Source organism: Ursus arctos, unplaced genomic scaffold (genome assembly GCF_023065955.2).
Source record: "Ursus arctos isolate Adak ecotype North America unplaced genomic scaffold, UrsArc2.0 scaffold_27, whole genome shotgun sequence".
NCBI classification, from domain to species: domain Eukaryota; kingdom Metazoa; phylum Chordata; class Mammalia; order Carnivora; family Ursidae; genus Ursus; species Ursus arctos.
In genome coordinates this window covers 6,657,301-6,684,288 of record NW_026622952.1, presented here as the reverse complement: position 1 = coordinate 6,684,288, position 26,988 = coordinate 6,657,301, and the positions used below count along the sequence as shown (strand labels likewise).

At 36.4% G+C, this 26,988-nt stretch overlaps 1 protein-coding gene across 1 annotated transcript in view; it reads left to right on the top strand.

The window, feature by feature from the left end:
- The window catches only part of ADAM9 (ADAM metallopeptidase domain 9), a 137,160-nt gene that overhangs the window by 12,136 nt on the left and 98,036 nt on the right, over positions 1 to 26,988 (top strand). The window contains exons 3-10 of the mRNA XM_026508297.4: positions 763 to 821; positions 10,491 to 10,569; positions 16,558 to 16,634; positions 17,651 to 17,846; positions 19,005 to 19,070; positions 20,907 to 20,978; positions 22,024 to 22,193; positions 26,682 to 26,763. Of these exons, the coding sequence (XP_026364082.1) occupies positions 763 to 821; positions 10,491 to 10,569; positions 16,558 to 16,634; positions 17,651 to 17,846; positions 19,005 to 19,070; positions 20,907 to 20,978; positions 22,024 to 22,193; positions 26,682 to 26,763 (801 nt within the window). The remainder of the gene's footprint in view (positions 1 to 762; positions 822 to 10,490; positions 10,570 to 16,557; positions 16,635 to 17,650; positions 17,847 to 19,004; positions 19,071 to 20,906; positions 20,979 to 22,023; positions 22,194 to 26,681; positions 26,764 to 26,988) is intronic.

The following is a 26,988-nucleotide window of genomic DNA, read 5'->3' as shown; positions in this document are numbered from 1 at the left end:
CTTTCCCTTTGGTTAAAGCATTAAGGCAAAGTGGAATCTCATGGTTCTAATGATCACATTAAGTGCTTCTGATGGGTAAGTTGCTGGGGAAGTTGTTTGAGGTAGAGAAGAGGGGCCCATGAATGTGAGGGTGTATAAGTGCAGATTACTTTATCTCAATACATTGACTCAACTATAAGGCATACCGTTGTTTAATATACCACTAATTAGGGAAGAAACAGAGTCCTGCCGGTTCGACAGCTGTGCCTTTGATGCATCTTGATTTCAGAGATGTTCATTTGTGGGGTAAAAAGTGTGTTTTAGAAGCGATGAAATGTGGTAAGCTGTGTGAAGATATAAAATCATCAGAGTGTATGAGTTTCAACTTTTGGGTAACTAGAACTAGAGATAATCTCTTGAAACTAAGAAATTCATTTCACTTAAACAAAAGGAAGAACTACTTTACACTGTAGGTAATACATGGCCAGACTTAATAGAAATAATTCCTAAAGTTAGAGCCGAATTATGAATGAATTTGAGGAGAGTTTAGATGGACGTGCAAGTGATTTCCCACAATAGGTTATAAAAGGAAGGTAGGGGTGATCAGAGTATCATTTTTATTATTTAAGAGCAGTTATAAGGTTCTGTAAAACAATTTTAATCGATGCCAAATTATTTTAATTCAGGATGGACTTTTCAGTGTCTTACAAATACCTGTTGTTGAAAAGTAATTTATAAGATGGTGTTTTATTGTTTTTTTTTTTTTCTCCTCTGTGCATTTAGGTATCTTATATCATTCAAGCTGAAGGAAAAGAGCATATTATTCACTTGGAAAGGAACAAGTAAGAAATTTAATTTACTTTAGCTTTTTGGTTTAAAAAATAGTATGTTTTGAAAGAGAGTGTGTTTTAAGTGGTATATTTAAGTAGTCTATTTAATTAGATGTTTAGTAGATTGATAAAAAGGTGAGAATAACAAGAGTAGCAGTGTGGAAAAAGCCATACTATTTTTGGTTTCCGTTGACATTAGAATAAGGGAAAAGAAATTAAAGCCAAAGAAAGTTGCATTTCAGAAGAACACTCTTTAGTTGTGATCGGCCCAAGGAACAACTGAGCAGTGGTAGAGAAGTCTTTAATAGTTACATCAGTCTGCTAGTGCTGCCGTAACAAAATACCACAGACTAAAAAAAAAAAAAAAAAAAGGAAGTTTATTTTCTCACAGTTCTGGAGACCAGAAGTCCAAGATCAAGGGGCCATCTGGGCTGGTGTCTGGAGCGGGCTCTCCTCTTGAGTTCCAGATGGCCATCTTCTCATGCTGTGCTCACATGGCCTCCTTGGTATGGGGGGTGGAGGTTGGGGGGAGGAGCAAGCTGTCTGGTGTCTCTTCTAGTAGGGGCACCAATCCTGTCAGTTCAGGTCCTTACCCATATGACCTTATTTAACCATAATTACTTCCTTAGTAGCTCCATTTCCAAATATAGCTACACTGGCTGTGAGGCTTCAACATACGAATTTTTCTGCAGGGGTTGAGAGTGGGGAGAGGGGAGGGACGCAGGTATGTAGGACACAAGAGTAGTTTCTCACCTCTTTATTTTAATCCCTTCTCCACATTTTGGCATGTTTTCACCTGATCCCACTTTGGTTGTATGTGTTCTTTGACTGCCTTTTAAAATGCCAAGTTTTTAACCATGCTGAGTCACCCACTTTCCTGTGGCCTGTCTCTCCCTGTTCCCTTTTCTTTCTTTTTAAAAAAGATTTATTTATTTATTTGAGAGAGAGACAGCGCGCACAAGTGTGAGGGGCAGAGGGAGAAGGAGAGAGAATCTTAAGCGGGCTCCAAGCACAGCATGGCGCCCGACGCAGGTCTCAGTCTCACAACCCTGTGTTGATCGTGACCTGAGCTGAAAGCCAGAGTCCAGCTCTTAACTGACTGAGCCACCCAGGCACCCTCTTATGATTTCCTTGACAACATTTTCTTTGGCTTACTTTATTGTAAGAACACTTTATTGTAAGAATTATATGTATATAATACATACAATGTGTAAAATACGTGTTAATTGACCACTTATGTTATCTGTAAGACTTCTGGTTAACAGTGGGCTGTTAGTAGTTAAGTTTTTGGGGAGCCAAAAATTATATGTGGGTTTTTGACTGCATGGGGTGTCAGCACCCCTAACTCCTGTGTTGTTCAAGAGTTAACTGTAGGTCCTTATGTTTGTATAGTTTTCATCTTATAAAGCATTTTCATAACCTTTATCTCATTTATCATATTGTTATAACAACCTAATTGTTGAGCAGTGTTTGTTGTCCTCATTTTGTGCATAAGAATATCAAGGTTCAGGGAAGTTCCTTGACTTGTTCAGTATCATATAGTTTGTAAGGGTTCAAGCTGGGGCACAAATCCAAGTCATTTGACAGAAGTCTAGTGATCTGTATATGTGTGTTATGTCTGCTCTATATTACTATGGTTCTTGATTTGGTGGCAAATGGTGTTTTCTAGGCATTTGTAAGAGTAGTTAGGCCTTTGAATATCTTTGAAAGGTAGTCATCAAAGCTAGTGATCACTAATGAAAAACAGGGTAGGTAGTCTGTAATAAAATGGCTCAGATGCATTCTTTGTAGTAATAGGGAAATTGTGAAATTCAATAAAGGAGTAAATGCTCATTTTTTTCCTTCCATTGCCTTTAGAATAGTGGGCTTATCTCTTTTCGGGTCTTGAATCCCTTGAGAATTTGGTTAAAGCCATGAACCCTTCTTGTGGCAGCGGGTACGTAATTGCTTACGTGGAGTATTTGGCAGGGACTGGGGGTTATGGGAAAGAAGAGATCCCATCTTTCTCTGCCTGTGCGGACAGACTTAAAAATGAAATGGAAGGGTAAGTTAAATAAGAGGTCACGCGTCACTTTTATTATTGATAAGGGCTGGGGTGGAGGATTTAGCTTAGAATGAAAACCTGATGGACCTACTAACCCTGAACCCCAGCTTAGGCAGAGTTAGCCATTCCTGTCAGTGCTACCTACTGGCAAGTTTGCTTCTGGAGAAGCATGGTGGAATTTGCGCTCACTGGGTGTGCAGCGACTTCCAAAGAGGAAGAAAGGCAGAGCAAAGCAAACTATCTCATTTATTCTTTTCAGATTCACCACTAGAGGGAGTGTGTGTGTGTGTGTGTGTGTGTGTGTGTGTGTGTGTGTGTGTGTGTTGGGGGGAGAGAGAAGAGGCAGTGCAGTGATGAACAGGGTTCGAAAGGACTGAAGACTCCACAGGCTACTCTGAAGCTCACTCAAGTAGGCTTTAATAAAGGTAAATGATGACAACACTTCAGGACAAAGAAAGTGCAGATAATCACCAATGGGATTGAAAACTTTACACAAATCCCAGATGTGCTTTGTCTTTAGATTACAAACCTGTGAGATATGTGCATGGCATCTTATTTTCAGGGGGGCCCAGGCACAAGTTTACACAAGAGGTCTTTTACACTACTCTGGTCCCGTAGCCGGAGGCAGGCTGTGTAACTGATTAAACCGCATGCAAACCCTGAGTCGCTCCATCTTTAAACAGTGTAGGCAAGCTGGGCCTGGCTGCCTCCAGAGGGGTTCAGAACTTTAAATGGCGCACTGTAAATCACTAGCTAGCACGTTGCCTCCCTGACTTGTCCATAAGCCCTGGAGTTAAGCGTAGAGCTGCTCTGGTTCTGCTGCAAATGACAGATTCCTTGCTTGACCAAACTTCAGTCAGGCTGCTGGACCTTCTTCTAGGTGTATCAGTGCGCTTCCTTATAAAATCCAGTTTTGGCAAGAACCCTACTAAGTCAGTTTAGCAAGAACCACTACCCCCCTTGCCCTCGATTTCTGATCATTCTGGACATGTGGTCGGGTTCTCATCCTTTAGCACTCCCCAGGTGATGTCCGATCACCTTGTCCTGTTTTCAGCAATTATCTGTTAGGTTGCTTTAGCTAGAACCCTCCTCACCCCTGAAGTTTCCTGGTAGTAGTTTTCTATCCATTGCTACCCTGGCCCTTGGCCATAAATTCCCACCTGCCCATTCTGTATTTGCAGTTGATCCTTCTTTCTCTCCCCTATGGTGAAATCCCATTGAAGTGGTCCCTACGCTTGGTGCAATGGGCCTGAATTAAGTCTGCCTTACCATCTTTAAGAGTGTCATTGGATATTTTTTTTTCTTGGACAGTCATGGTGCTGTGACTCAGATAGGATCAGATTCCTCATTGGACCCGGGGATCTCTCACCCAGGGCCCTAAGTATGCACCTTTGAAAGCTTTGTCTTCGTTCCTGACTGTTTGATTGGGGATCCATTGGTGACTCCTGAACAGTTAGTTGCTCTGGACAAATGTCTGTTGAAGCTGGTAAGGACAGATTTTGATTTTTAAGATTTTGATTATACTTTCTGAGGCTGGGTTAGAGTCCCAGGCTTTTTTGCAAGGTACCTGCTGGGCTGGAAGGTCTTCCTGGCTCCTTGTTGTGAGTGGGGATTATTCCCTGATTCCCTGGGCTGGAAGCTTCTTCTTCCTGGCTCTCTGTGAGTTCTCTCTCTTAATCTCTGTTGCATCCTGCTTCTCCCAGGGGAACTTCCCAGTCAACTGAAACCCCTTTTCTCAGACTCCTGCTGACTGTCTGCTGGGCCTGCTTCTTTTCTTATTGTCATGATTTTGCTGAGGGTAATTTGGAACTTCATTGTCCTCTTTGGGAAAGTTGAGATCTCTCTGTCTTGACTCCCTGTACCTCTCCCTTCTTGCTTCTGCTCCTCCTTCCCTCACTTACCACCATCAGTCTTCCCTCTAGTTTCTTTGAATCCTTTGAGATGTACCTCTTTGAGCTCCTACCACCTCCATCCCTCTGTCCATCCCTGTTGACTTTTCCCTTCCCACTTCCGCCCTCAGCTTTCGATAGCCCCTGAAATCGTAGGTGCCCTAGCCTCTTTTGGGTCCTCTCAAGGGAGTCAGGTACCCCTGAAAGCAACTCCCTGAGGCTCAGAAGAGGAAAAAAAAAAAGAAAGGCTATTTGGAAATAGAGTTGGACAATTTGTTCACTCATGGACTTTGGAAATGTCCAGACAGCACTTAGATGTCTTTTCAGTCACTCACCTAAAATTTTAGTCCATTGCATTCATAATATTACATATCACAGCAAAAAAAGTCTTAGAAGTTTCCACAGTTACTGGTGGGCAGGTCATCTTAACTTGGTCCATTTGCCACAAACACAATTCGGATGAAAATACAAAGTGGAGATAAACCAGTGAGATTGCATTACTGTTTTACTGACTCATGGCTAAAATTTTGGAATGAAAGCTATAAGATTTCTATTTGTATGTGTCTGTATGTTTATATATGTTTATAATATATGTGTAATAGATGTGTTGTAGTTTCCTACCTCTGGATTGTATTACCAAATTAATTTATAAAATCCTTTAAAGGAGAGGTGCCTGGGTGGCTCAGTCGGTTAAGTGTCCGGTTGGTGATTTTGACTCAGGTCATGATCTCATGGGTGGTGAAATCGAGCCCTGTGTAGGGCTCTGCACTCAGTAGGGAGTCTGGTTGAGATTCTCTCCCTCTGCCCCACCCCCCCATTTTTGCATGTGCACATGCTCTCTCTCTCTCTCAAATAAATAAGTAAATATTAAAAAAGTAAAATAAAATCCCTTAAAGGAGTTCTATTCAAATTGGCTTAGAGACTAATGAACACTTATATAAATTTTCTTAAAACTCAGAAATATAGAAACTAACCCAAGTCATTGTCTTTTTTTTTTTTTTTTTAATTCACATGATTTGGGATAATCTTTGGTAAATAAAGCTAGCTTTACAATTATTGATAAAATTATTGATAAACTCTGACAACTTTAGAGTTGTCAGCATTAAATGTGTAATGCAGATACAAAGTTTTTTCTACCTACATTTATTAGTCAAACTTATGTTATTTCTGCTAGATGTTCGAGGTTATAAACTATAAATCTAACCTAAAAACAGAATGTATAATAAAAAGGAATTGTTTAGTGTGTGTCAAGCACCGCAGTTAAAAAAGACAAAGAAGGAAGAATCATATGAATACCTTTGTAGGTAGGTTCTTCAGGTTGTTTGCGTATGTGATTTTTTTTTTTTTTTTTGATACTGGCTTGACTTGTCAACAGGAAAATTACTTAAGATAATAGGTGGATGGCTTTGTTTAGTTAATGTCTTGTGAAATTTTCATGAGTAATTCAAACATAGTTGTTAAGATCAAGGAAATTAAATAGATATAAATGCGATAAAAGTTTACAAATGAACTTGATGATCATTCTGCTTTATAATAGGTCTCCTTAAAAATAGTTTCAAAAACCTTTTTCATAACTTTAAATGTTCAAGCTATACAAAGTTAAGTTAATGATGGGTATTTATTGACTATCTAGATCTCATTTCGAAATTAGAGAAAATACTGAAACATTAATTGCTGAACATTAATTTCATTTACTTTTGGCATCTCATTTTTAATATGGTATAGAAAAGCTAATTGTACTTGAATCGGTGAATAAACATGCTAAAGTTGTGCTGTGAAAAAGACACATTTCTAGGATTATGAAATGATGATATTCTTAAACCTGCTACAGGATGATAATATGGGAGTGTGGGATAGTATGTGAGTTGCAGTTGCCTGCTTTCTACTTTTCACTGACAATTTGGGTTTTTAATGGTTAAAAATATAGTCAATATATGTAAATAAAACTACTAGGAATAATAAGGGTAAAGAAAAAAACTATATAAAAGGAAAGTAAGATGTATTTTTGATAAGGAAAGGTATGAAGGACATGTTCTTGTTAAGGGGAAAAGAGTAATTTTGTTGTAAAGTAGAATGACTGGTTGTTTCAGAATGAGAAAGAGGAAGGAAGAATCATATGAATACCTTTGTAGGTAGGTTCTTTAGGTTGTTTGCGTCTGTGATTTTTTTTTTGAATGGATATAAGAATGAATGGATATAAGAAAATTTTTTTACAAGATCTGTGGAAAAGGGAACTTTGAAAAGGAATCTCTCCTTTTCTGGTCAAAGCTGGCCAAGATTGGATGGATTTATTTGTAGGGTATTTATTTACTTATTTATTTATTTTAATTTTTAAAAAATTTGCCTTAGTATTAATAGCAGACTGATGTGAAACCATTATTTGGTTTTTCTCTCTGTATTAAAACAACAAAGTTTTCTTAGATTATTTGTTTGCTCTTAATAAGAAATTATAAAAAAGGTTGTTTTTCTTTACCTTTTAAGTAATATGCCTGGGGAAACAAGATTTTGTGTTTTAAAATAATTTCCCGTGCTTCGTATTATGTCGATCAGTTCTTTGATTGAAAACCAGGTGTTCTCAATAGTAAGAGGCTAAGAATTTTTGTAACTAGGTAGCTTTCTGTATTTGCCTTTGAGATCTTTTTTTTTTTTTTTTTTAAAGATTTTATTTATTTATTCGACAGACATAGAGACAGCCAGCGAGAGAGGGAACACAAGCAGGGGGAGTGGGAGAGGAAGAAGCAGGCTCATAGCAGAGGAGCCTGATGTGGGGCTCGATCCCATAACGCCAGGATCACGCCCTGAGCCGAAGGCAGACGCTCAACCGCTGTGCCACCCAGGCGCCCCTTGTCTTTGAGATCTTTTAATTGTGACTTTGGTTAAATGGATAACTAAGGATTTTTTCCCAGTGATCTGTGATCCTGTTTATCAGATGATCAAACCTTCTGACCTTTGTGACAGCTTCTCCGTATCAGCTCTAAGAGGAGCCTTTTGACTTCACATTAACTTTGAGATTTCCTAGATGATCCTTGGAAAATCTCTTAGGTTTTGTCTCTCTCCTTATAAAAAGAGACATGTTTTACTAATTAGGCTTATTTAATATGTTAAATTACATGGGAAGCATTGTCAAATAAGTGATGATTGTACATACAATACAGGCATGCGTTGTATTTGTTCATAGAAATTATAGTATGTTCATAGAAATTTGTCAGTACCTTTATTGTTGAATTATTTTCTTAAATTATTGTGTGTCACAGAAATAACAATATGTCCTTGTCAATAGCATTGTGATGAATTCTCATCAGATCTTTAACCTTGACAGCTTTTAAGTGTTTTGTCACTCACAGACAGTTACAATTTTACTGTGATTCTTCTCTAGAAGTGTTTATAACCAGCTGTAGGTTAGAATGCTCCTTGATGGCATCACTTGAAAACTTTGAGACCTTGCTGTTGGATTATGTAAGAATTTCCAGAACTAATGAAGAAACTGATGGATTCATAAAAACTGCTAACCCAGGATTAAGTAAAACAAGACTTAATTAAATGGACCTGATTGAACTGATGAAGAGGATTATGATTTTTTATAACTTCTGTTTGAAACGTTGCTGGTTCTTTAATTTTTTTTCTTTCCAAATTTAAGGAAAACTCTTTCTGTTTTCTTAAGCTAAGTTTAACAGCAGTTTGTAATTTATACCTTTGTAAGCAGAACTGAAGCACTGATCTTGCCTTCCTACCTGAGCCCTCCAGGAATTGGAAGGTCTCAGGGAGTATTCTTATTTTCATGGTAATACAGTTATTGACGTGAGTTTTGTGAGAATCCGTTCTCCTTGTAACAGGATGCAATTGGAAACCTTAGTTGTATCACCAAGGTTTTTGACTGGAATGTGTACCCATGCTGGCTCATCTTGCCAGTTTTTTTTTTTTTTTTAAAGATTTATTTATTTATTTATTTTAGAGAGAGGTAGAATGAGTGTGTGTGAGCGGGGGGAGGGGCAGGGGGAAAGAGAGAGTCTCAAGCAGACTCTGCACTGAGCTCAGAGCCAGGCATGGGGCTCGATCTCAAGACCCTGAGATCATGACCTGAACTGAAATCAAGAGTCAGAGGCTAAACTGACTGAGCCACCCAGGCGCCCCTCATTTTGCCAGTTTTTACCAAATCCTGAAATCTTCTGGTTTCCTCCAGTAGCTGGCTTCAACTCTGCAAATTAACATTTCCAATTTTTCTCCCTTCTGACTTGGAATTGTTGAGAATTAAGACCACCTTTTTCCTGAAGCTTTGCAAGGCTAAAGCTGGACAAATTGATATAAACTCCCCCCCCCAAAAAATTTTTACCACAGAAGATCATGTATGGGTAAACTTCCTGCCTCCTGCCGTATGGCCCATCCAGAAAGTTCACCAGAATGCCTGATGTCGGCACCAGAGACATTCAAACTGCCAACCAGGAAGGTCTGTCAGCTGGCCAACGCCATCCTCTACCATGCTTCAAGAACTTCCGATCTAAAAACTTTGCTGCCCACTGGACTCAGAAACTGCGTTTCTAACTCTTAGTCTTTGTTTTTCTTTTATTTTCATAGCAACTCTCCTCATTAAATGCCTGACTGCTAGCAGCATCCAGCAAATGTCCTTTACTACCAAGTTCCAATAGATGATTCAGCTGATCCTTAATGAACAAAAGGCAACCTGACAGAAAAATGGATTTATATGGTTCAGAGGAAAGAAGGATGTCTCTTCTTTTCTTGAACAAGAGGGAAGACTGACAAACAGTCTTTGCCTGACCAAACTTCAGTCAGGCCATTGAACCTTCTCCTAGGTGCATTGGTGCACTTCCTGTAAAATCTGGTTTTAGTAAGAACTCCTTCCCGCCTCCCCCATTTCTGATCCCTCTGGGCATGTGATCCGGTTCCTCATCCTTGAGTACCCTCCAGGTGATTTCCGATCACTCTGGCCTGTCTTCAGTGAGAATCTGTTAGGTTAGTTTAGCCATGCCGCTCCTCAACGGTGGTATTTCCAGTTAGTAATTTTCTATCCACTGAGCCCCGGTACCCTGCCCCTTGGCTATAAATTCCCATTTGCCGATGCTGTTTTTGGAGTTGACCTTCAGCACTCCCTCATTATAAAATGCCGTTGTAGTGGTTTTCCTATACCTGTCACAGTGGAGCTTAATGAAGTCGGCCTGACCATCTTTAACAAGTGTCACTGAATGGTTTTTTTCTTTAACGAAGATAACCCTGTCTTTACACATATGGTTCACAGGACTGAGCTCCCTTAACACACAAGGGAGCTTCAGGAATCAGCAGTAATTGTTTCCTCCAGCCGACACAGATTTTGCCTCTATACTTACCAGGTGAAAGCAGTGAGTGCTTCTTGTTTATATAGGACTTTTAGGAAAGAATAAAAGCACTTACTTCTGGAAATATGATGTACTGTATAACCTTATTTGTACCATTCCTAAGAGATGTAGCAGAAAAATTTAAAGACATTACTTATGTTTTTTTGCGACCAGCGTTTTATGATCATTCGAACAAATGTGTAGCCCCACATTCTTTATGAGGGAGCAGTGCACACGATTTCAGATTTAAGTCTGTTCGTGAGCTTTTTGTTTTATAGTAGCTCCCTCCTTAAGTAATAATTTGTCAGGTAAAAAGTTTTTATCCCTGCTTATCTCTTATAGGAGTACTGCCTTATGAGTTGCGTTCCTAGTTGTATATAGATAAAACAGTCTTAAACGATGTGTTGTATTCCTCTTCCAGTGACCTTTTGCCCCGAGATTTTGTAGTTTATACCTACGACAAGGAAGGGGCTCTGATCTCTGACCATCCTGATTTACAGGTAATATGTTTTCCTCTTGATCTTATAGCAAATTTAAAATAATTATAATTTTAAAGTGAGTTCTGTTCAGGTACACAAGTACATTGCACAGCCAGCAAGGGCCACTCTTGACATTTTAACATATGGAGTTGTCCTGGGAAGCGGGTGGGTGATGGGTGCCTTCACAAGGACTTCACAGTTCTCCCGGTACTCGGTAGTCAAGTGCTGTTTGTCTTTTTTTAAAGTCCAGGGGAAGAATCTTCTACTTAATGGTAATCCTTACCGCTTATGAAGGGGGAATGTTTGATATATTTTAACATAGATTTAAAAAAAATATTTTGCTGAAAGTATCTCTGAAAGCACATCTTAACTTCCTTATTAAACCATTTAACTTGCCATTAGTTCTTAGTAAAGAACAAACACTTGTATGCTGTTGTATGTCCTAAGCTTTTACTAAAAACAGTTCTTTTCTCAAGAAATGTGGCCCTCCTTGCATCAGAGAACAGAGTATTCCTGAGGACAGAACTGGCTGGGACCACTTGAAATAATTGGCAGTTGCCGAATTTGGCTTTATGTGTTACTAAATTAGAGCAGAGACATATCTAGTGTCATTTGGGAAGAGTGTTTTACAGTCCTTTTTGGCAGTTAGGTGTTCTGTATTTTTGGCTTTTGCGTTAGTGTCCATGAGAAGTCTTTGTTCTGATTAAACGTGTGTTATTTTCCTCTTGAGCTTTGTAATGTTTGGCTGGGTTAAACTGTTTATGTTAGTTATGCATTGCTGTAGCACTCTTCAAACAGATGGAAGGCAAACCTTTATCTTAGATTAATTACTAGTACTTAAAAAAATAAGGATATGCTGACTTACTCTTTTCTGGTTCACTTTCTGATTCCTTTACTTTAGTGTCTTATTTGTCCGCTGTTCAATGGCAGACTAGTAGAGCAGCTTAAACACATATGACAGCATAAACCAGATCACAGATAACCCATCCATCTGTTCATCTAACCATTCATTATTTATCTAGAGATTGCTGTGCCATGAAGCCAAAGACCATGTAATTTAGGCCACTTGACAAAAGCAGTGATCTTAAAGGTTTTTTGTTTGTTTGTTTTTCCTTGGGAGAAGTTTCTTGGTGTAGGTTTTGGAGATACACACTGTTTGGACTTAATCTGTCATTTATTTGCTGGTCATGTTACTTTAACTTATCTGCACCTTACTATCTTCACCTTAAAATGGGAATAATAATTACAACTTAAAGGAGTTACTGGCAGGCTTAAATGACTTAATACTTTTTTTTTTTTAAATTGAAGTGTAGTTGACATACAATATTATGTTTGTTTTAGGTGTACAGCATAATGATTCAACATTTATATGTGTTGTGACGTGATCACCATGATAAATCTAGCTCCCATCTGTCACGACACGAAGTTGTTACCTATTATTAATTACGTTCCTTATGCTGTACATCGTATCTCCATTAAATGAGTTAACACTTGTAAGACACTTACAACAGATAGCCTGACCATTTTTAACTCAATAAATATTATTATTTGTTCTTATTGAAAATATATATGCTTTAAACTGTTAAAAATAGATTTCAGTCATAGAAATCTATGCAGATGTTATCTTCAAGTAGTATTAGGGAATTGTGCTTTCCTGGGTGATTGAAAAATATAAACTAAGACAGATGAAGTCTTTTATTTATTTCTTGGTTATTGAGTATTGTTCAGATAGATGAAAATATGTCTATAGATTTGAGATACCAATTAAAACTTTGGTGCTGGGAATTTTTGGCATATGGCTACATTGCTAGATATCACAATGACATTACTTTTGCTTATAAAATACAGTGAAATTACATTCAGAAAACTTAAGCGCTTTCCCTTATGATCTATTATTTAAGATTAAAGTAATTTGTAAAGCTATTACCTGGCTTTTGTCATCTCTTTCACAAAGGCCATTTTTCACAAAAAAACCTAAGCTTTAATTACTTTATACAAGTTATTGTGTGAAATAAAACTCCAAATTACTATGTGTTAGAACTCTGGGGCACTTGCAGATGCATCAGCCAGTGTCTTAACTAACTTCCCTAATTAACTAATACTCCTTGTTTCGTCTGAAAACTATATGGACCTCCCCATGCTCGCTGGGCTGTGGCTAGGCATTTCCCTCTCAGAGCTCTGTGTATTTCTCCCCCTAGTTGAGTTTTTTGCTTATAGTTTGCATGTTTCCAAAACTGTGGCATTTGTACCTTTACTATAATCATGCCGTTTAATTAGATGTTTTATAAACTTATGAAATACCATTTGTTGTTTTTTTTTAAGTGCATTGAAGGCTTCGGAAAGATTTAATAAAACCGAGTCATTTAAAAAATACCATCAAGTTGATAGATTAAGTGACCAAGGGCTGGGTTTCAGTCATGTCAAATAAGAGAGCTTCTAATGTAATTGAAACTAGAAACATTTAATTTTGGAGTGCCATGAGTTACAAGTATTATTATCTCCTAAGTGCTACCTCTTTGGTAATAGAAGGTATTTATTTTCCTCTAGTGAGAAGGAGGCAATATCAAAGCTAGACTTTAACACAAAGCACTAAAAAGAAAAACGAGTGGTTGTGAACTGCCCCACAGTAGAAAAAGTTGTAAAATCTTGAAATTGAGCCTGTATTTTTAGCTGAGAATTATTTATTTTTTTTAAATTTTCACCACTTTAGACTTAGAGGAAACATTGCATGCATCCCCTTCACCTAGATTCTCCAAATATTAACATTTTACTTCATTTGCTTTATCCTTTCATCTCTGTTTTTTTTGTTTCCTGAAACTTTTAGAGTATACTGCAGACATGGTATCCCTTTACCCTTAAAAACGTCAGTGTAAATTCCCCAAAAAACAAGAAATTCTTTATGTAATCAAGTACAATTTTCAAAATTAGAAAGTTAACATTGAAGCAATACTATTATCTCATTTATAGATCTTACTGATACATATTTTTTTGGTCCATCATCCCAGTAATGTGCTTTATGGCAAAAGAAAATCCAAGTTCATGTGCTGCATTCAGTGGTTATGTCTCCGTAGTCTCCTCTAATCTGGAAATCTTTTGTCTTCTCTTGTATTTCATGACACTGGCATTTTTGAGAGGTACAGGCCAACTTTTGTAGAGTGTCCTGCAATTTGAGATTGATGTTTACTCATGATCAGATTCAGGTTATGTACTTTTGGCAGGAATACCACCAAAGTGATACTGAGTGGTCCTCAGTGATCCTGTTAAGAAGCATGTGTGTGGGTAGTGTTGCTGATAGTGTTAACTTTGATACATTTAGTTAAGGAATTGTCTGCCAGGTTTCTCCTCTGTACAGTTAATTTTTTTTTTTTGCCTTTTTAATGAATACCATGGTTAGATATTTTGAGACTAATATAAATATCCTGTTACTTCTCAAATTTTTACCCATTAAAATTTAATACTAAATTTTATTTAGTATTTGCCTGAATTAATGGTTATTATGATGGTGGTTAAAATGGTGATTTCCTAATTTCATTAGTGTTTCATCTGTGCATTAATGCTTTCTGCAAGGAAAAGTTTTTCCTTTCTTAATTTGAGCATAGACTCATTGATTCTTACTTTTTCAGGAGTGAGGTTGAAAATCTTCATATATGTGAGGGCATTTTTATGTTCTTTTGTGAATTGCCTGTTCATGTCTTTTGCCCTGCTTTCCACTGGGTTTTTTGTTGCTGTTCCTCTAAGAAAAAAAAATTTTAATTGAGGTATAATTGACATACATTATATTGCATTAGTTTCAGGTATACATCATAATGATTTGATATTTGTATATATTGTGAAATGATCACCACTGTAAGTCTTGTTAATGTCTGTTATCATGCATAGTTAAAACATTTTTTGTGTGTATGTGATGAGAACTTTTAAGATTAATACCTTGGTAGCTTTCGTATATACAGTAGAACATTATTAACTATAGTTGCTATGCTGTCTTTAGTCTAATTTTTTGTTAATTTTTATATACGATGTAAGATAGTGGTCCAGTTTCATTCTTTTCTATCCAGTTTTCTCAGTACCATTTATTGAAGAGACTGGTATATTCTTGGCTCCTTTGTCAGAAATTAATTGACCATATAGGTGTGGGTTTACTTCTGGGCTCTCTGTTCTGTTCCATTGATCTATGTGTCTATTTTTATGCTAACACCATACTGTTTTGATTGCTATAGCTTTTTGTAATACAGTTTGAAATCAGGGAGCATGATGACTCTAGCTTTTTCTTTCTCAAGAAGAGAAAGAAGTGTCTTTACTCTATGTGGTATTTTTTGTGGTTCCAGACAGATTTTAGATTTTTTGTTCCATTTCCATAAAAAATGCCGTCGGAATCTTGATAGGGATTGCACTGAATCTGTAGATTTCCTTAGTTAGTCTAGACATTTAAATAATATTTGTTCTTCCAATCTATGATCATGGATTATCTTTCTGCTTATTTGTATCTTCTTCAGTTTCTTTCATTAATGGCTTATCATTTTCTGTGTATAGGTCTTTCCTGCTTCGTTAAATTTATATCTAGGTATTTTATTCTTTTTGATGCAAGTGTAAATGGGATTGTTTTCTTAATTTTTCCTTTTGTTAGTTCATTATCAGTATATAGAACACAACAGATTTCTGTATATTGATTTTGTTTCCTGAAACTTTACTGAATTCATTTATTAGTTCTAACAGTTTTTTGGTGGAGTCTTTAGGGTTTTCTGTATATAATATTATGTCATCTGCAAATAGTGACAGTTTTACTTCTTCTTCTTCTCTATTGAGTTTTTAATCTTTCCCCTTCAATGTTTAAGAGTTCTTTATAGTTAGGGATATTAGTCTTGTATCTGTGATACACATTACAAATATTTTTTTCCCAATCTCTGTATTGTGTTTGACTTTTTTTTTTTTTTGGTGTTTCTTTCCATGTAGAAGTTTGAAAAACTTTTTATGTAGTAAAAATTATCATTTTTTTCTTTAATTGCATATTGAAGTGATAGCCTTTCTCTACATCCAGGTTAAAGAGGAATTCACCCATACTTTCTTTTAGCTCTTGTATGGTTTTTATTTTTTATGTTGAGATTCTTGATTCATTTCTATTTTTTACTTACGTATGGTGTGAGGTATGGATCTAATTTTATCCGTTTCCAAATGTCTAACCAGTGGACTGAGCACCATTTATTATAAAAATCCTTGACCCAGTTCCATATGTATTCTGGTCTATTTCAAGTCCCCAAATTCTGTTCTACTGGTGGTTCTCTCAATTCATCATCAGTACCATACTATTTTAATTATTAAGGCCTTGTGATATGTCTTAATGTCTGGTAGGGTTAGTCTGCCCAACAACCCCCTCCCCCGTGACCTTGGCTTTTTTTTCATGCTTTGAAATTGTGTTAAGAGGAGAAAATCTCATCGTGTAGTTAAAAAAAAAAAAAAATCTGATATTAGTGATAATATGCTTGTATTTCCAATGGCCAATTTGTTATTCAAAATTAAGGATAAAGCCTCTTTTATTTTTTAAGATGGCTAAATGTAAAACTAATAATAATTAGTATAAATATAAGCAGAAAAGAAAATCATGTGATCAAAATTACTTTTTTGCCACATACTCATTTTTCTTCCCCCTTGGCACCATTAGCTTGTCCCAAGGTCCCGTTCTGTGTAGATGTCAATTGGCTGCTGTTTCTTCCTGGATTGACTGTCATCTAAGATGTTAAACATGACATAATGCTGTCCTGTTCTGCTTCTAGGCCTAAAGGTTATTGGGGTAGAGCTGTTTGTACTTAGTATCCTCTGGAATTCTGCCTAAACATTTGTATACTTGTAGGGTGGTAATAGTCCAGAGAATGCCGTGTTATATTATAAAATGCCAGTGGTATAAACAAAGTTGTTAGTTTACTGACCTTGAATAATTTTGTTAGCTCTGTAATTTCTATGATAAATTATAGCCATGTAACAGTATTTGAAGATAATACAGTTTTTATCGTTTAGAATCATTGTCATTATCGGGGCTATGTGGAGGGAGTTTATAATTCATCCATTGCTCTTAGCGACTGTTTTGGACTCAGGTAAGGCATTTTCTATGTCACTTTTTTTCCTTTCTTCTATTTCTTACCCTTTTACCTATCTCTGTTTCTAAATCAAGTCATTTTGAGGGATTTAACAAAATTAGATTTTACTTTGTATTGCTGAAGGTCTTTAGAGCTATGTATCAGGTATCATTCTTGACATGTTTATTTAAAAAAATATTACAGTTGGTGAGTTTCAGTATCTAAAAAAAAATTTCATTGATTTGAGACTGCTAAGTAATTTTTGCTATTTAAAAAAGCATACTTTTAATTTCTGTAGCACTGTATACAATTTTCACCTATAATCTTTCATTTAAGTCTCACAATGCCTGTGGAAAGGGGCTCACTATCTCCATATTTAGGTGATGAGCAAACTGGGGTTCAGAGAAGTTGTACCACATATCAAGTAAAGGGATAATAATATTAAAATTACGTTTATTGAAGGCCTGGCAATATGATGCTGTGCTGGTTCCTTGGTTACGTGACTGATTGAACTAATAAATTTTAATTCTCAAACCAGCTGTATAAGATGGCTATAATTATCTCCATGTAAGTAATAACACAGAGGAGTTACTGTGCACCAGGCCATGTTCTAAGTATTTCTCACTTATGTAATGATTTAGTTTTCAGAACAACCCCATGTGGAATAAAGTAAGGTAGAGGTTAAGTCATTGCTGAGAGTCCCACAGCTAGGAGGAATCATTTGGGATTCAAACACTGGTTCTCTGGCTCCAGATTCCATACTTTTAGCCATTGTTCTGAATTGCCTTCCATTATACACAGCAGTCACTTGGAGAGGTTAACTGACTTTGGGGGGGGGGGTTGTTAGTAAGTAGCAGTCTTGAGTTTTAAATATATGTCTGTGTGACTCTAAATCGTAGTATTTTTCTCTATACCATGCTACCCTTTCTTACACATGTTAAGAACTAGGATTTGAATTCAGGTGTTCTGATTCTTTTTCCTGTGTATTATTTTCTTCATTTTAAAAAATTGTGTACGTGTAATGCGACACTTAGAGGATTGCTGCATATAGAGAATGTGAGTTACGGGATTGAACCCCTGCAAAACAGCTCTCATTTTGAGCACATCTTTTATCGGATGGATGATGTCCACAAAGAGCCCCTGAAATGTGGGGTTTTCAACAAGGATATAGAGAAAGAAACCATAAACTATGAAGAGGAAGAGCCTCCTAGCATCACTCAGCTACTTCGAGTAAGGAAATACATTTCTTCGTGGCTCAGACTACAGTGTTAAAAATCATGTATTTATGCATTAAACCAGTACTTATTATTGTTATGTTTTTGCCAACTTTGTGCCAGGTATTTTAATAGGTACTAAGGGATAAAAAGATGCGGTTCCTGCCACCAAGTCAATCACAGTCAAGTTCTGTGTGTTTGAGAAATCAGGGCTTAAATCTTAAACGAAACTTCCATTTCTTTTTATCATTGCTGCATAGTCCGTTATATTGTCTTTCAGGGAGCAGTACAGTTTTTTATTTAGATGCCTTTTACATAAACAGGAATATTGATTCTTGAGCCCTAGATCGGAGAAAGAGAGAGCAATTGAGAGTTAGGACTTTAATTATTTCAGATGTCTTCCAGGAACACTTGTATCCCTATTTTGAGTCTTCATTAGGATTCCCTGCTTCTTCATGACGCGGGACTCTTAGACTGAAACGTTTCTAGAACACGTCAACTTCACTTGTGGGCACTGTGCCTTTCTACATGATGCTGCTGTGTTGGAAGAGGCATGTGTCTCTTCTAGTGTATTTGCATATGAGTTCATGGCATTATTTTCATTGCCACTCATGTGCCCACTCTTTTGACCATTGGACTGTTCTTTTTAGCTTTCATCATTGGAAAACTTCTAAATTTTTGTCGAATTCTGTACTTTATATGAATTTCTGAAAATCACAGAACTAGTCATTTTTTGAAGTGGCCACCTTGTCCTTACTTCTGCTCTGGGTTATTATATTCTTATAATATTATAATTACTATATTCATTTTTCCACTTTGAACACAGTAATGGGGTTTCCCATTAAAGTGTGTGTGAGTATGTATAATTGTGATATTAGAAAATCAGGAATTCTGCTTTGGAAATTTGAATACCTCATATTATTGTTAACTAGAATTTTTCTCAGACTAGTACAGAGAGCAGATACCACTGTTTTAGAAAAAACATGTTTTTGGCTTTATTGATCTGTGTGAAGTAAGTAATTTTATCATGTTCTTAGGAGACCTGAAATAAGAGATTAGAGATGAAGGTAAGGTCACTACCTATGAAAAACATGTAGTTTTTCTTTTTTTTAAACATGTAGTCTTATAACTTTTTTTTTTTTTTTTGCCTTTATGATGTTTGTGTTTTTGACAGAGAAGAAGAGCTGTCCTGCCACAGACCCGATATGTGGAGCTGTTCATTGTCGTAGACAAGGAAAGGGTAGGATTGGTGACAGTTTTTCCTCTTTTTCATGAAAAGCAGATGAGAAGTGAGCATCTCATGAAGGAAACAAAAATATATATTTGTATTGATTTTTCTTTAATGTAGTTTTAAAACTAAAATGGCTTTTTTTTCCCTTTAAACATGCTTGATGTTCGTAACCCCACCAGAAGCTGAATGTAGCAAATGAGAATATCTCTAACTATTTTTTACTGGTGATCCCCGCCCCCCTGCCGCTGTTCTTCTGGGTGATTTGCTTATGCAGAATTTCTTCAGTGAAACTGTATTGCCCTTCAGTTAGGGTCATCTTTTCAGATGACTTTAAAGGACTGTGATGACAGCCCAGCTAATCAGATACTGCTTTGTTGCCTAATGAAATTGCTTTGCCTTTTAGAATTTCAGTTAACTTACATATACTTCACTTTAAGTGACAGAAACTTCTGGGTCGTGGCATGCTTTAGAAGGGAAGAGAGGAGAATAGTTGATTTTAGCATTTATTATTAATTTCTGTGTCCAGGATAACACCAGGGATTTTCCTTATTCATATTTAAGAATCGTGCTTAATTTAGCTAAGAAAAGTAATGGGTCTGTTTTAGCATTTACAGGGTTGTCAGTTTTAGATACAGCTGTTATATAATTTAACATAGATCATTTGAAATGTTTTGTCTGATTTTTACTTCAGCTTTGTTGTTTGTGTGAAAAAGTGGTTTGTAGAAACTTAGCAATATTGGCATTCCTTTCTTATAAGCTGCAGTTTAGAGGCTTTTTATGGTTAAAAAAAATCCTTTATTGTACATAGGTTGGAAATAAACAAGCTGTATTTATTAGCAGGTAGAAATGTATTCAGATTTGTTCATTATAGGTTCATTACCCTCAAGTGGTAGAAGGAAAAAGCACAAGGAGTGTGACCAAGCATGAACTTTATGCCTGATAAAGGATAAAAAGTTTCTGGAGATTGTTGGACAAGTGACAAAAATAGAGATTTGAAATATTTTTATCTATTACTCTTTCCAGATAGATTTGTTGTGTACTGGTGGAAAATGGTTCAAAATAAGAATGATTCCATTTTAATCAAACCGTATCAGATATATTACATTTTTTGTTTGTTTAGGAGAATCATGATAAAATGCCTGACTGATGAAAGATCTGATATATTCTGATATTAATGCTTTTATCTTAGAGCAAAACCATATATTCTTTTTAAAATTTTCTTTTCATTGGTTATTTAGTTGCTTGTATTAAAATAATGTTAAAATAGACATTTGGATTTAGCCAGGTCTTGAAAAGAATTGGTCATATCAACTGTTTGTTTTAATGTAGTTAAACTTTTAAATATATATTTTGTCTACCTATAATGTCTCTGTTGGTGAACATTGGTTAATCTTGAGTTATTAATTTAGCCGAGAGTTTAGAAATTGTTTATTGGTAATGTCTTTAGTCTAAGAGTCAGGAGATCTGTAAGATTGTTTTTATCCCTTTATCTGTACATTTTGATTGTTTTAAACACTACCTTTATAAAATGTTTGAAAACATTTTTGCATTAAAATGAATAAAAAATATTAAAGAGAATTCATTTTAAAATTATGCTAATTTGGAGCAAATAAAGACTTCAGTATGTTTTCCTTATTCATTTCACACTTGAACCTGTTTTTCTTCTTATTTATCACTGAAATGTATTCTTTAGATTTGTTAATTTGAAAGGCAGGTGAATGTCTCAATACCTCCATTTTGAGTTCAGAAGAAATATTTGGGATTCTTACCTTCATTATAACAGATTTTAGAAGTTTTTTTCATAAATGACTTTGGTGAAAATGATTTTCCTTTCTTGCTTTTCAGTATGACATGATGGGAAGAAATCAGACTGCAGTGAGAGAGGAGATGATCCGTTTAGCAAACTACTTGGATAGTGTAAGTTGTGTTTTCTATTATCGGATTATTCTAGCCTGTCTTTTCACAGTCTCAGAACAGAATTTAAAAATTGTCTCATTTTGAGTTCTGATTATCCTAAGGACTCAGTTTTTTAGGGGTCTGTTTTCTAGTTTGTTTTATAACATTTTTTATGTTTGAAAGAAATTGTAGAAAGGCTGAGACAAGTAAGACATTTCATATTAGCATCTATTTTATCCTTAGTGTAGAAAGGGTAAGGAACTTTGGCATTTACGAAAAGATCTTTGAATTTCAGAGTGTGAGAGGAAGAGCAAGAGGGAGGGAGGGAGAGAGAGAAAAATTTGGTGTGAGACTTTGTAGTTCATTCATCCAGTGGGAGTTATTGAAGAATTAGATGCATGTTGTTATAATTTCATCTATAAGCTATTTCCCTGATGTGAATATTAAGCATAATAATAATGATGAGGACAGTAGTGTTCTATTGAGCATTTATAATATGCTAGAAACTGAGCCAAGTGCTTTACATTTATTGCCACTTAATTCCTCACAGTATCTCTGTGAAATAAAAATGAGTTCTGTAGTGCACTATCTGAAACCTTTGGGGTACGTGTAATTAGAATTTTAGGTAAAACTTTAGAAAGGCAATATGGTTCACCATGTGTTGTGTAACACCTCTAACAGACCTTCTGGTAGCTCTTTATAGTCAAACTCACTGATATTCCTGTAGTGAAACATATGGATATTTACATTAAGTGAGGTACCTACAAACTATAAATAGATTTGCTTTAGTTTAGGGCAATTTGGAAGCCAGATTTACCAAAAACTTAAAATTTTCAGTTTGTCAGATTTTGGAATGGAAGGTAAAAAATGATCTTGAACTTCCATTACTTTTATTTTATGGATGACTTGAGAGGTTAGAGTCTCATTATATTGAATGAAATGTATTTTTTGGAGGGGAGGAGTCCTGTTTTTAATTTAAGTCGTTGTGTTACTTCATCTTAAGTTAAAAGAGATTCTCATATTCTTTAATATATTTTATATACTTTTATTTCTGTTTTCTTCCTAGATGTATATTATGTTGAATATTCGAATTGTGCTGGTTGGACTAGAGATTTGGACAAATGGAAACCTTATCAACATAATTGGAGGTGCTGGTGATGTGTTGGGGAACTTTGTACAGTGGCGTGAAAAATTTCTCATAACACGTCGGAGACACGACAGTGCACAGCTAGTTCTGTAAGTGATTTTTGAAAAAGTGCTATTAATGAAATGGTCAGAACAGTAACTTTTGCCTTTTTTTAAATTAGAATCATATTTTCTTAAGGTTTTTGAGCATTTGTCTGAATAAGGAGAGCTTTGTGTGAAACCCCATGATAAGTCACAGTATGATAATGAGACTTACCTTCTGTGTTGGATCCCCTGTCAACCTTAATTCCATGTCGTTCTTCTTTCTTGGCTTTTACTCCTTCACCTTGGTATGGCGTGTTTTCTCGTTTCTTCTTGTGAAAGAATATATGGAAAGAAAAAACTTTGACCTCTTGCATGTCAGAAATTGTGCTTCACAGTCTCAGAATAGAATTTAAAAATTACCTCTGTGTGACCTCTATCCTAGGGCCTAAGTGACTCAGTTTTTCAGAGGTGTGCTTTATAGTTTGTTTTGTAACTTTTTTGATTATTTGGCTAAGTGTAAAATTCGAGGCATGAAGTCTTTTTCCGTCAGAATTTTGAAGGCATGGCTCTGTTGTCTTTTGACTTCCGATATTACTGTTGAGACGCTTTAACGCATTCTGATGCCCGATCCTTTGTGGGTTTGTTTGTTTTCTTCCTTCTCTGAAAACTTCTAGAATCTTCTCTGGGTTCCCAGGCTTCTGAATTGTCCTGATGATAGGCTTCAGTGTAGATCTTTTATCACTCATTGTGTTGTGTTCTTAGTGGGTAACTTCAATCTTGAAACTGACGGCCTGCAGTTTTAGGTATTTTTTTCTAATTATGTTGTAGATGATTTGATCCTCTTTATTTTTGTTCATCATTCCTTCTGGGGTTCCTTTTATTTGGTTGGCCATTGAGTTTCTTGTGCTTGTCCTCTAATTTTATTATCTTTCATCTCCTTTCTTTTTGTCTTTTGGTTCTACTTTCTGGGATAGTTCCTTAAATTTCTCTTGTAAGCTTTCTGTTGAGTTTATTTCTGCAATCTTATTTTTAATGTTCCCTAGATCTTTTTGTCCCCTTCCGTATTTTTATATAATCAAGTTCGCATTTCATGGATATAATAATTTTTTTACTCTCTTTGAAATCTTACTGATATTTTAAAATTTTCTTTTATATAGCATTTTCACAGTACCATAATAAAACCTAAACTTACATAAATCACTTAATACAAATACAATCCAAAACTTACAGCAAAATCCTTATTTAAAACTATTTAAAACATTTTATCCTTCTTAGAATTTTCTGGCTTGAGGGATTGCAGTGTTGAAGGCCTTAGCCTGCTGCAGCCTTCTTTGCCTGGCAAAGCAATAAAGCTATTGTTCCTCTTTATCCCCCACCCCCCAACGCCCTGCCCCCCCAAAAGTCTTCTAACTTGATAGGCTGGCTTTTTGCAGAAAAATGTTCTAATTTATATATTTTTGCCTCCCTCAGTGTTGATGGTACCTAAAACTCATAATTTTTTTCTGAGGAAAAATTTCCCTTGTTGTTGGGGTTAACAAATCAGCCATAATACCTGGCTTGCTAAAATGTAACACGGAGGCCGCTGGAGGCAGGGAAGGTTTCCGAGAAGGGCGTAGGCCTTGGGAATGCCTGAGTGACCAGTCTGCAGTAGGAATGCCTCGGGGAGTTCCCCCAAGCTTTCTTAGCCCAAACAGCCGCCCTGTGATCTATCTAAGAGATGTATGCATTGTCCCCCTAGGCTATGTTTAGCAGAACTCCGAAAAACCTGCAAATTAGCATATCATATCTTTCCCCTAAACAGATTCTCCTGGTTCCAGTAAGACCCCTTGTTACACATCCATGCTTGAGAAAGAGTGATAAAGATTTATGAGTATCCTGAAGGACCAATAAAGCCCAGAACAAAGAAGAGCAAAGGGTCTTCCTCTCGGAACGTTGACCCCCTTGCCTTCTTTCTCTCACAGCAAAGTTTGGAGTAATCTTTCATCCGTTGATACAGGGAGTGCTGGTCATTCCCGGCACCCTCGATTTTATTTTGTTTTCTTTTGCTATGTGAGTTAATTTAAAGCAAGGCAGTGAAAATGCCAAAGTTGATTTTTATAGCCCTGTAATCACAAAGGCTTGGTCCTGACCTGTTCACAAATGGCCAGAAGGAATAAGCGTCTAGTACATGCCTTGCCCAACCAAACCTACCAAGCTGTCTTGTCTTTTCTGTCTGGTATCCATCTGTCATGTAGAGGCATTTCCCAAATGTCTGTCTGATGATCCCTGGTTGTGTTTTTGCTTAAGAATGGGTTACTAAAGAGCCTTTTAGAAGCATTGAGTATGTGAGTAGGGCCTGGAGATTATGGCATTAAGTAGAGGGTGATCTGGCTCAAGTGTTTCCCTGGCAAACCCCTTATGTCTGTATCTCTGGTCCTCTTCTCCTTGCTGGTCAGATGCCCCAGGGAAAGATTTATTCATTCATTTATAGTGTATTTATTAGGTGTATACCCTAGGCACTGGGGATAGCAATGAATAAAGAAGACAAAAATTCTCTATTTTTAAGATGTTTTAAATTTTTAAGCAGGTTTATTGAGGTGTAATGGATAAAGATTAAACTGCACATATTTAAAGTGTACATTTGGATGAGTTTTGACGTATGTATATAGCCATGAAACTATCACCATGATCAAGATAATAAACATATCAATTCCCTCCAGTCGTTTCCTTGGCCCCTTTGTAATCCAATCTCTTCTCCTCTCTAAAAAAAAATTCCTTCCCCAAGCAACCACTAATCTTTTTTCTTTTAATTTCTTTTAATGTGAGTTAATTTTCATTTTCTAGAATTTTCTGTAAGGGAACTCATCCAGTTGTACTGTGTTTGTCCAGATGAAAATTCTTGCCTTCATGGAGTCCATATTCTGGTGGAGGAGATTAGCCATAAATGAGATAAATAAATGTGTATGATATATTAAATACTAGTAAGTGGTAAGGAGGAAAAATAGAGCAGCGAGGGTAGAAGTAAAAGTATAGGAAGAGTGTAACTAGACTTATGGTGGTGAGCATTTCATAATGTGTATAATTATCCAATGACAGTGTTGTACGCCTGAGATTAGCATATTAATAATATCAATTAAAAAAATGGGAACATGACGTATTGGTCTGCAGTGAATGGAAATTAAAGAAAAAATGACTGGCCGTTCCCTCTAGATAGTTTGAAAAGCGCTGCCTGAGATGATGCATAAGGCTGAATTCTCCATTTCCTTGCCTTTAGTTTAGCCACGGAAGGCCAAGGGTGGGCATCTGACTTTCTTATCTGAAGGAGTTGCCTGCCTTGGCTTGCTAGTGGAGGCTGGTACAGAAAGAACTGTCGTGAGCTTGGACATGTCACGTGGCCTCTGTCATCTATAAATTTTTGATAATGGATCTAGATATACAACTAGTCTTGGGTTCTAATTTTCTGTTGTCATGTGAAGGAATAAGTACCTCATTTTCTGTAGGTGCATGTCTCCCAGGAAGGTTAAGGTACGACCAGTGAAGCTCATATTCTGACTCAGACAGAGTCCAGGAAATGTTTGAAGAAACTTAGTAGCCAGAGTTTTTGTTGAACTGTAGGCTCAGCTCCTGGTGGCCTGAAGACAGATTTCTTTTCTTGCATTTCTCCCTAATTAGAATGTGCTTACCCGGCTACAGGATGGTGTAGCTGTTAAGGATGGTAAATGTGGAATCAGAAAGCATTATGTCAAACCACAGCTTGGTGACCTAACAGCTGAAGATACAACTTCCCAGAGTCTCAGTTTCTTAATCTGTTCAGTGGGCCCAATAATTTTTATCTAGTAGGGTTTCAGGATCAAATGAGATTATTTTTGTAAAGCACTTGTGAAAGCTTATAGAATATTTTAAGTACTTTGTATTTTTATTACTATGCTTTTCTATTCAATAAATAGTGGAGCACCTGCCAAGAAAAAAAAAAGTATTGGAGGAGTCAGGTTGGTGTGGTGAGGGAAGGCCTCAAAGAGAAGACTTGTGAGTAAAGACTTGAAGGAGGTGAGGGAATGAGTTAGGAGTATTTACTGGACCAAAGAGTTCCAGGTGGAGAAAATAGGTCTTGAGAAACAAGTGTGTCAGGGATGATTGTCTGGGAACCATATGGAGGCCATTGTGGTTCTTAGGTTCCCTGTGCTCCCTGCTCTGCAGCCTCTGGTGTGTGTTATGTTCACTAGTGTGTTACCTGTCTCTCCTCATTAGAATTTTTGAATAAATAAATATAATGCATTTTAGGAAGATTTTTCATCTAGAGGGTAGGAAAAAAAACTTGGTTTGGTATCTAAAACATGTCTTTATTTGTCTGAAAAATGAGTTTGTGATATTAATCTTATTCTCTGAGAATAAAAAAGAAATAAGACTTAATTGTATTCTGATTTTAAAATGTCAATTATCTTTGCCATTTTTCTCCCAGTTTTGGTAGGTTCTACCAGCCCAGTTTAAGCTTACTCAAAGAAGTAAGAGCAATGTGTTCCATTCCCCCCCACCCCCAAGTACATTTTCTAACTTTTACCTTGAATTTTCATTTAGGAAGAAAGGTTTTGGTGGGACTGCAGGAATGGCATTCGTGGGAACAGTATGTTCAAGGAGCCACGCAGGCGGGATTAATGTGGTACGTTTTTTGTTCTTGATATTTAACTTTGGATGTTTGCGTTAGGACAGTGTCAGGCATCTGACCACATACTTCCTCCCCTGGTCCTTAAAACAATATTTTGGGTAGAAGTGATAGACGTGTTCTTTCTTTAGAAACTGGATTAAGTTTTCTAATGTTATGTGTTTATTAGCTTCTCACTTTTTATGGACAAGGAAATTAAAACCCCATTTAAGAAAATTAAAT